A 9,980-nucleotide genomic window follows, 5' to 3' on the forward strand; every position below is an offset into this window, starting at 1 on the left:
TTTATAACATGTGAAGTACTGTTAACTGTCCATCTGTCAATCCATTGTCCTAGAGAAAGGAAGGCCCAGTGACTTGCCCAAGGTCACACAGGGCATTGGTGACAGAAGGACTGAATGCTAAAGTCTGGCTCCTGCAGCGTCGCTGCCCAGTGGGCATCCTGCTCTCCCACATAAGCTGCTTAAGCAGTTCCTATCTTGGGTCACCCACCCTCTTCTGTTCTATGTGGCTATATATTTTATATGGTATCAGAACCATCGCCTCCCAGCTGCCCCATCAGAACAAGGAGATTCATGTCTCTGAAAGGTCACTGGAGGCATGCACGCCTTCATGGGCATGAGTGGAATTTGAGGGGCACTGTGTGTTTTGTCTGAATGGCAAGCTGCTGCACAGTTGGGGTGTCAAAACCGAGCTGGTTTGTCTTGTTGCTATGAGAGGGGGGAGGGGTCTCACTCTGTAGCCCAAGCTGGCCTGGAACACAGTATGTAGCCCAGGCTAGCCTCAAAATCAGGGTGACCTTCTGGAATGCTGGGATTACAAACTGGAACCACTGCACCTTATCCATCCTGAGCTATTGGACACAAGGGCAATGATTCTGTCTGCAGAAACAGCAGCTTCCTAGCCGTCAGGGAGTCCTGACAGAGACAAATGTGCATCCATGTGGCCTCTTCCTGCAACTTAGATAGGAGAATCCATCCCAGCTCCTTCGACTCCCACGGATGTGTTTCCACTAAGTCAGCAACTATAAATGAAATCTCTGTAAGAATGATTTACTCTTCCCTTCTTTGTGACTCCCTGAGTACTTTTCCTGGATTCTAAATGCAGCCCATAAATGAAAAGGGTAGTTAATGACATTGTCCATAAGTGATGTTTTGTGTGTGTTTCCTTTTCTTCATTTTTTTTTTCTCAACCACAAAACCAGAGGGGGAAGTGTGGGAGCAGGTGGGCCGGGCAGTGGCAAAAACCTCATGACACATCACCCCGCCTCCCGGGCTGGAGGAGACTGTCTGGAGGAGCATTTAAATTCTGGGAGGTCTGAGCTGTCAGCAGCAGGACAGAGCAGCCAAGCTTCAGCATCCTTGCAGCTTTGCCGTCTCCTGCGGGCCTTCTCGGAGGAAGCCAGCCAAGGTAAGCCCTGCTGCTGCCCGGTGAAGCTGCCGTTCTCCCGGCTGAATTCTGTGGGTGAGTTCAAAGAATGCTGTGCTGACTGTACCGCTTGTCTGTCAGACCTGCCCTGTTCTAGTCTTTATGAACAAGCAGGTCACATACATTGGAGGCTCCTAGGTATCTTCAAAGTTGGTCAGAGGCAGAAGTTTCAAAATTGATCCACTTGGTCCTCTAGAGGACAGAGAAAATTGTTACTAATCCTACACACACACACACACACACACACACACACAGAGAGAGAGAGAGAGAGAGAGAGAGAGAGAGAGAGAGAGAGAGAGAGTAAAGTTCTATGTATCTTTGGAACAAATGTCTACATAATTTTAAAGTGCGTGGATGAGTGTGGAGGCAACTAAGGAAGGATCTTCTATATGTTAATATAAACCATTTGTGCTGTTGTGGTTTTTTTTTTTTTTAATAAATTAACTCATTTCAAAAGGGAGCCTTTCTTAGTGTCTTGCTCCTGCACTTGGCTTTTAAATTTTTCACGTAAGTCCCTCTGTGATAGCACGTAGACTCATTATCAGGAAAACCTGCTCACTGCTCTCAGTGATTTTCATTCAAAATAGAATCACTTAATTTCAAAGAAAATCTTTGTTTTAACTTTGTATTGCTTTCATAATAACTTAAGTTTAAAAAAAAGACACATTTGAAGTGCAAATTGAAAAATGGGAATTTTTTTTCTTTCATCATCCTATTTTCTCTTTATTTATCATCTCTGAAAAAGGCATCCTCATGGTAGTTCGTTGTTTTAATTACCAACTTCTTGGCAGCTGATCTTAGGTGTGGCCAGCTGGGGACATCAGGGAGTGGTGGCATAAGCTCTGAGGCTCCCGATGTAACTGCTAGACAAGCAGCTGTGAAATGGCCCTCCGCCTTGCTAAGGGTGAGATATTAGAGAAAGAAAATGCACACAAATATTGATTCAAAAACCTACATGCTGAAGTTTTCTCTGAGATGTAGAAAAAAATCCATAATTTATTAGTGGCTTGGTGCATGTTTGAGCCTGTCAAGGTATCAAGTGTTCCTCACAAAACATGTGTGTTGCAGGACCGAGCACAGCCATGAGACTTGCAGTGATTTGCTTTTGCCTATTTGGCATTGCCTCCTCCCTCCCGGTGAGTACAACGGAGGGTTAGAGGGAATTTGTGAAAGCAAATGAGGTTTAGCACACTCACACACATTTTCCCTTTTCTTTTCTGTCTTAAAGGTGAAGGTGGCTGACTCTGGTAGCTCCGAGGAGAAGCTGGTAAGCACCTCTGGGTTGATCATTTAACGCAAGAATGTTGCCAGCGTCGCAAAGGTTGTTAGGAATAGCATTTCGTTCACTGCCATTTTATTCATCTTGATAATCAGTCCTGTTCATTCCAAATCACTTACTGACCACATACTACAGACAGAGACAGCACCACACAGGCCATTGTTTTTAATAAATAGATTCTCTTATAATTAGATTTTAATATAATAAAAGCATGTTCTGGACTATTGCTACTTCTATAAAGCAGGTCCTAGGACCTTGAGTGACTGCCTCTTTCCTTGAGTCAGCATGTTTTCATTGAAGCGGAAAATCCCACAGGGTTTAGAACTTCACTCAGATGTTGGCTGGAGCTGTTTGTAGCACCATATTTACTATACCGCCCAAGATGTTCGCTAAGAAGCCCACTGTGAAAAGACAGTCTGCTTGCCAACCCCTGTACTCCGTCCAGCCTCTGCGCAGCAGCTTTGCACGCCTGCCTCTCCACAATAGGTAGAAATGTGCCAGCCAGACACAGGTGGGCCTCGTCCCCACAGTTCCAGGTGCACAGAATAAAGGCCAGTGCAGAGCTCATCGCAGCTTCATTGTTTGCTGAAGGCAGTCGGGGGGGGGGGGGGGGGGGAGGTGTGTGAGATGGTGTGGGTGGGCCTCTCTGTTTTCCTACAGTCTTGAGAGCACAGGTGCTGGATCACAATGACAAAATGGGAAATTAACATTTCCCCGCAAGCGAGCGACAATAATTAGTGCTTTAAATATAGAATTTAAACGTATTTTTCAAACACAGGGGTGCATTTTTAAAGACATAGCAGTATAGGTCACCAAATCGTATTTAGGAAGTAGTTGAAGAGCTCAAAAGTCAGTTTTCTAGAATCCCAGAAACAAGAAGCAGAAGAAAATAAGGAAAGGTGTTTAAGAATATACTCCTAAAAATGAGCACAATGGCTTAAGCTTGTTTGACCTTTTTGAGCCTATTCATTTTGGTTGTCTATATATTATTCCCATTACTTTCTTTATGTTTAAATTTAACTTATTCCATGTGACAAAATGTCACATAATTCTGCACATATGTGAACACATGAACGTATCCCATCCCGCGGTATTTGCTCTGCGGACAGCAGCACCTGGTTCCTCTGGTTAGGCTCTGTAAAGCCCAGCAGAAGCCGTCAGTCCGTGAGCACGCTCTCTGTGAGAAGCGCATGCGTGCTCCGTTTCCCACTCACCCCCACCCCCCCCCTCACCTCAGGTGACTGCAAAGGATGAGTGGAGACTCGGGTGGGGGGGGGGGTCTTGATCTCAGTCACGTGACTGCGCATGGCCATGGGAAATGTGTGCAGGATAATATGCACTTCCTGAACTAGCATACTCACTTTCCAGGTAGACCACCTTCCTTAAAGGACAGGCTATTCTGTTTCTACCATTGACAGCGCGCGGTACAGTAGAACTGCTGCGGTTCAGCGTTGTATTCCTGGCGAGTAACCACTAGACTCACGCGACAATTGAAGAACCAAACTGGCTAGTTTAATAAGGAGATTGAGGCTTTAAAAAAAAAATCTTAATGTATATTGAAATTAACTACATTTAATTTACTTTTAACTTACATTAAAGTAGCTACCTGTGGCTGAGGACACCACCTCAGCAAGTCCAGCCTTAAAGAATCCTTTTAGAGAGTCTATTCTATGGAGAGGAGACAGCTGCGGTCAAAAGCAATAAAGGGTGGTTAGCGCAGAGCAAGCTTCAACCAGCAAAGGTAGAACAGGAACGGAAGTCACTGACGGGCGCTGACAGCCAGCGTGCCTGGTGAACGCCCGCGCCGCCTCTTCTCAACACCTAGCCTCCCTCTGGCTGAGCTGTTTCTTCAGCATTGTTGGGAGAACACTGATTTATACCTCTTAAGAGGTTGGAAGGGACTGGACCAATATTTATAAATCACTTTGAAAGAAGGTCTGTCCCACTGTAAATGCTATTACGAGTGGCATTAAGTGAACAAATAAGAAAAAAGTTATAAAATGATTTCTGAAGTTTTGCATGTCGGTATGAGTGTTTAGCATGTCTTGTCTTCAGAAATGGAAAGTACAGCTGCTTTCTAAACTCTGGCTTACAGATCCCTGTGTGTTCCTTTTAAAATAATGATAAATGCAATCTTTCCTATTTTTAAATAGCTTTACAGCAAACACCCAGATGCTGTAGCCACGTGGCTGAAGCTGGACCCATCTCAGAAGCAGACCCTCCTAGCCCCACAGGTATTGTCTTTTAAATCTCTCAAAATTGAACAACAGGGTAGGAGCGCTGGCACAGCAATTAAGAGCGCTGGCTGCTCTTGTAGCGAGCCTGGGTTCAGTTTCCAGCACTCGGATGTCAGCTCACAGCCTTCTTTAATTCCGTTTCCAGGAGACCTACTGTCCTCTTCTGATCTCCTGGGGAACTGCATGCACATGGCACTATACATGCAAGCAAAAGACTTATACACACAAAATATGATAAATAATTACAACAACAACAAAAGCAAACAAGCAAAGCCCTGAAGCAACGACCACAGACAGCTCCTAATCGAGCCGTACAGACTAGTTAGTGGGAGCTTCCTGCTGGTAGGGTAATCAGGACACCAGGATACACTGTGTTGGTTGGTTCTGTCCCACTAGAAACCATCAGTTGGGCTGAAAAATAAGACCTGCTTTAGACTGAAAAGAATGGCTTTGGAATAAAGCAGCTGAGCGTGTATTTTGTGTGCTAATATGTGGACTTCTTCCTTCAGAATGTCGTGTCCTCTGAAGAAACAGATGACGCTAAGCAAGAAGTAAGTTCCCCCTTTCATTGAGACCACTGTCAGCGGTATGCTGCCTGCTTCCTTCAGATTGTTAGTCCATTAGCAAGTGTCCTAGCGAATCTCCATTCAAAAGCTTGCTTACAAAGGAAATGCTTTCATTCACCCCTAAACTATGTAGGTTCTTTGGATACACTTAGTGTTACAGAAAGTGCCTACTCATGCCTATTACCTGAGCCGTCAAGCCTCTTACAGAGTATGAGAAGAAATTTAAAGATATTTTAATGGATATTTAATAAGCATGTCATCAATGATTGACCAAGGCAAGATTTTTTTTAACTTCAAAATGTTTCTGTTGCTGATATTAAAGATTATTTAGTAAGTGTCCTTTCTTATTTGCTGAGAAAATAAATAAAATTTCCCTTAAGATTCAGTTTAAGTGTACAGATAATCTCTGATGAGGAAAACTAGATAAAGAGAACATTTTCAGATTTGTAGTTTAATAGACTTTAATCCCTCATTCACTATATGGAATTGGGCTAGTTTGTAAAGCCACGCATAACGGCCATCTCTTAACCAGCCTTATTAAGAGGGAGGCAGTTATAGGCTTTGAACTCTATATTAACACACAGATGATCTGATATCTTGAAGAATTACATTTCAGATAAAAAAAATCCTTAATCTAGCAATTAGTTGTGCTCATTAACTCATTGAATTTAGTAAATTAATAATGTACACAGTTTACAGGAAATATGTGTTATCAATATGAATGTTTTACTTATAAGCTTGGCTTAAAACTCTCTAAGAAAAAGACATTTCATTAAAATGCCAAAAGTGAATGTGATCTCATTTGTTGGTGTGTTTGCTACAAAGCAAATAAGAGGCCTACTTCATTAGCTTGCAACCACAGAATGTATCATAGATGCAAAGAGCTTGAAATGAAATTAAAAATATTCCAACCAAAGCAGCACCGTATAAAACCCAAGTGCCGATTTGCTTAGCCGTGTTGGTTCTTGACCTAGACTCTCCCAAGCAAGTCCAACGAGAGCCATGACCACATGGACGACGATGATGACGATGACGATGCCCATGCCAACAGCGAGGATTCTGTGGACTCTGATGAGTCTGATGATGATTCTCACCACTCCAATGAGTCTGATGAGTACGTCACAGCTACTACACAGACAGAAGATGCCACTCCGATTGCCCCTACCATAGACATCCCCAATGGCAGAGGGGATAGTCTGGCTTACGGACTGAGGTCAAAGTCTGGGGACGTCCACATGTCTGATGACCAGGTAAGCCCCTTGTCAGACACATGGAAGGGCTGTGCCCTGAGCTCACTGCTAGGAAACCAGAGTCTGCAAACCCACTCACTATTCACTGAGCACTGTGCACTCACTCAAAGTCTTCTCTATGACCCTTGAATACAGAGATTCACCCTACTTTTGTGGTCTTGTTTAAAGTATGCACAATGTTTTTTTTTATTTTGTCTATCACACACAATTCCACTTTTCCATACCCAAAAATCTAAGCAATATTTAACAGCAATTATGTTAGTTAAGTAGCTACTTAAGAAAAGAGCAAATATTTGTGAAATATAATGGTCATATTTGGAAGCTAAGTGCATGAGAGGAATTGTAAAATGACAGTTATAAAGAACTTAGTCAAGGGTCTGGGTTAGACTTAGCCCTGTTATTTACTGTTCAGCTTACAATGTAACTTTCTATGTCTTTTCATGTGAAAAGATAATAATGAGATAACGAGACTACCTTACACACATATAACTGATATACCTAATAAGCTAGGAATGATTGACACGGAAGTGACTGGCAAAGTACAAAGTAAATGCTAGTACATTTTTTTCTTCAATCAAAAAATTTTAAATATCTAGTACAGTTTAGCCTAAATGTTAGAAGTCAAAGTTTTATAATCCTCTTATCCATGGCTGTTTGCATAATTTTTCAATTTTCTCTTGGTTCAGTATCCTGATGCTACAGGTGAGGACCTCGCCTCCCACATGAAGAGTGAGGAGTCAGATGAGGCTCTCCAGGTCATCTCCGTTGCCCAGCGTCTGAGCATGCCCTCTGATCAGGTCAGCGATGGGAAGACCAGTCACGAGTCAAATCAGCTGGACGAACCAAGTGTGGAAACCCAGAGCCATGAACAACTCAGGGAGTATAAACAGAAGGCCAGTCATGAGAGCCCTGAGCAGTCTGATATGATTAGTAGCAAGGAAAAGTTCAAAGCCAGCCAGGGGCATCAGAGCTATGAGTTTCACAGCCATGAGGACAAGCTGCTCCCAGACCCTAAGGGCCAGGAGGATGACCAACATCTTAAATTCCGCATTTCTCATGAATTAGAGAGCTCATCTTCTGAGGTTAACTAAAAAAAGAGGCAAAATTACAGCTCCTTACTTTGCCTTTAGTAAAACTAAGAAAAAAATATTAGTGAGGGCACTAGCACTCATTTCTCAGCTTGATGGATATATGTTTGTGGAGAAGGAAATAGATACTATTTTGGACCATTAGTTTAGTTTGTTGCTTCATGCAAGCGCCTTGTAACCTGAAAAGCTCCAGCACTTTGCTTCTATTCTTTCTATTGAAGAAATTCAAATGGCCGCTGCATTTTAATGATTGTTATTCTTTTATGAACAAATGTATGTAGAAACAGGTTAAAAGAGAAACTGTAACAGTCTGTGTCACTATACTCTTGTTTTTATAATTAGTGTATATTTTGTTGTGATCATTTTTGTTGGTGTGAATAAATCCTGTATCTCGAGTGTACTGAGTCTGCTGGTGTCAATTATTGCTTATTAGTTTCTCACAACTGTTCTGCAATTTCTAAAATGTAACCATTTTAATGAACTTGCCCGATTTAGTTAAAGCCCTTTAGGCTTTTAATGATTAGTGGGACAAGGGTTACCTGGGATTTGACAGCAGGTAGAACTACAAGGCTTTCTTAAAGTATTCTTACCTGATTATAACATTCACTTGCTAATGTAAAAGGGAGTAAAAGCCTGGATGTTTTCACCATTTGCTCAGTAAGCATGTGGCTTTCCTGGCCTTATGGAACCTTGTCTAGATCTTCTAGCTGTCTGATCATTCTTGGGCGAGAAACAATATTTTTTTAATTAAAAGAATTTAATGGTGCTTTAGGTGAAAACCAAATGTCCCAGTTTCATTCAAATGTGAAATTTCAGAAAGATTGGAGTGGAAAAGATGCATTTGGTTTTTAAAACTAGATATCCTACCTAGAAATCATGGAAACAATCTAAATACCTTTCAGTTGACAAATGAATAATGAAAATAATGTGCATATGTAGACTATATAGAGTACTATTCAGCTTTAAAGAAAAATGAAATCATGAAATTTGCAAGTAAGTGGATAAAACTAAAATATATATATATATATATTAAGGGGGTAATCCAGACTAAGGAGAACAAATGTTGCCATCCCTCTCTGTGATCCCTAGCTACAATGTCGCACATCCACATCCCTCTCTGTGATCCCTAGCTACAATGTTGCACATCCACATCCCTGTCTGTGGTTCCTAGCTACAATGTTGCCCATCCACATCCCTGTCTGTGGTTCCTAGCTACAATGTTGCCCATCCACATCCCTGTCTGTGGTTCCTAGCTACAATGTTGCACATCCACATCCCTCTCTGTGATCCTTAGCTACAATGTTGCCCATCTCTCTCTCTCTGTGGTTCCTAGCTACAATGTTGTCCATCCTTCTTTGTGTTTCCTAGCTACAATGTTGCACAATGTAAAAAGGGACACGAGGCATTGGGGAGCAATAAGGATGGGAAATGTGGGGTATAAGTGATTTGAAGGAGAAAATGGGGGTGAGATAAATACAGAAGATGAAAAGAGGTTTTAAAAAGTGAGGATATCTGAAAAAGTCATAAAGAATCATATTATTATCTACCTACATAAAATTACATGTAATGCATATATGTCTACATATACATATGCAAATAGAATTTAGATGAAAATTTTCATCTGGTCTGATGTATTGTCAGCATTTCCCCACAAGAACTATAGACTATCTATCCAAAACCACAAGCCCCAGCATGAGAACCCTTCTTTTGAGTTGTTGGTTAGGATTATCCAAGAGATCCCTCAAACACTATAGGCTAATGCTGTTGCCGTTGATTGCCTCCCACTGGCTGAAGATAAAAGTCCCTGTTTTTGAAGACATCATGTACTTCAGACACTGGACCCAGAAGGTTGGAGCTGGATCTGACATGAAGGCCTCTTCTCTATGGAGTGGCTCATATGGCCAGAAGGTAGCATGTAAGCTTCCAAGGGATGGAAGCAACCAACAGCCATACACAACTATGAAGCCTATGAACTAAAGCAACAGCCACCATGGCATGACATCACTACAGGTACAATGGAGGTATGCACATCCTGGCAGTAACCAGCAGCTTTCTACTTGGACTGAAGGCCTACTTAACAAGAAGACACTTATGCCTGGAACTAGAAATTTAACCAATTAACCAGGACTAATGAAGTCATGGATCTTGTAGGAGAGCCTAAACTACTACTAAACTAAACCAGCAGAAACCCTAACAACATTCTACACATTTGTTCTTAAACCCACAGATAATTATGAGTCTAACTTCTCATCAAAGAAACATTTTATTGGTACAAATGAAGACAATTACAGAAAACCACAACTTATCAAAATGCAAAAATAAATAAATAAATAAATAAATAAATAAATAAATAAAAAAAAGAGGGACTGTGTGGTATCCAGCCTCAACTAATAATCTAAAACACAATTCCTGTACC

At 41.7% G+C, this 9,980-nt stretch overlaps 1 protein-coding gene across 1 annotated transcript; it reads left to right on the top strand.

Moving 5' to 3' along the window:
* Positions 1-2,212: 2,212 nt before the first annotated feature.
* On the top strand, positions 2,213-7,964 carry Spp1 (secreted phosphoprotein 1). Its single transcript, XM_051170633.1, has 6 exons — positions 2,213-2,280; positions 2,373-2,411; positions 4,577-4,657; positions 5,170-5,211; positions 6,201-6,476; positions 7,163-7,964. Exons 1-6 carry the CDS (start codon positions 2,227-2,229, stop codon positions 7,565-7,567), a joined length of 897 nt encoding a protein of 298 aa, XP_051026590.1. The 5' UTR covers positions 2,213-2,226; the 3' UTR covers positions 7,568-7,964.
* The last annotated feature ends 2,016 nt before the right edge of the window (positions 7,965-9,980 follow it).

Source organism: Acomys russatus, chromosome 28 (genome assembly GCF_903995435.1).
Source record: "Acomys russatus chromosome 28, mAcoRus1.1, whole genome shotgun sequence".
In the NCBI taxonomy this organism is placed as follows: Eukaryota; Metazoa; Chordata; class Mammalia; order Rodentia; family Muridae; genus Acomys; species Acomys russatus.

Bases quoted from the DNA above. Each gene is read 5' to 3' on its own strand.
- Spp1 (XM_051170633.1), top strand. From the start codon at position 2,227: ATGAGACTTGCAGTGATTTGCTTTTGCCTATTTGGCATTGCCTCCTCC. The intron at 2,412-4,576 runs GTAAGCACCTCT...ATTTTTAAATAG, and splicing joins GTAGCTCCGAGGAGAAGCTG to CTTTACAGCAAACACCCAGA. The intron at 5,212-6,200 runs GTAAGTTCCCCC...TTCTTGACCTAG, and splicing joins CAGATGACGCTAAGCAAGAA to ACTCTCCCAAGCAAGTCCAA.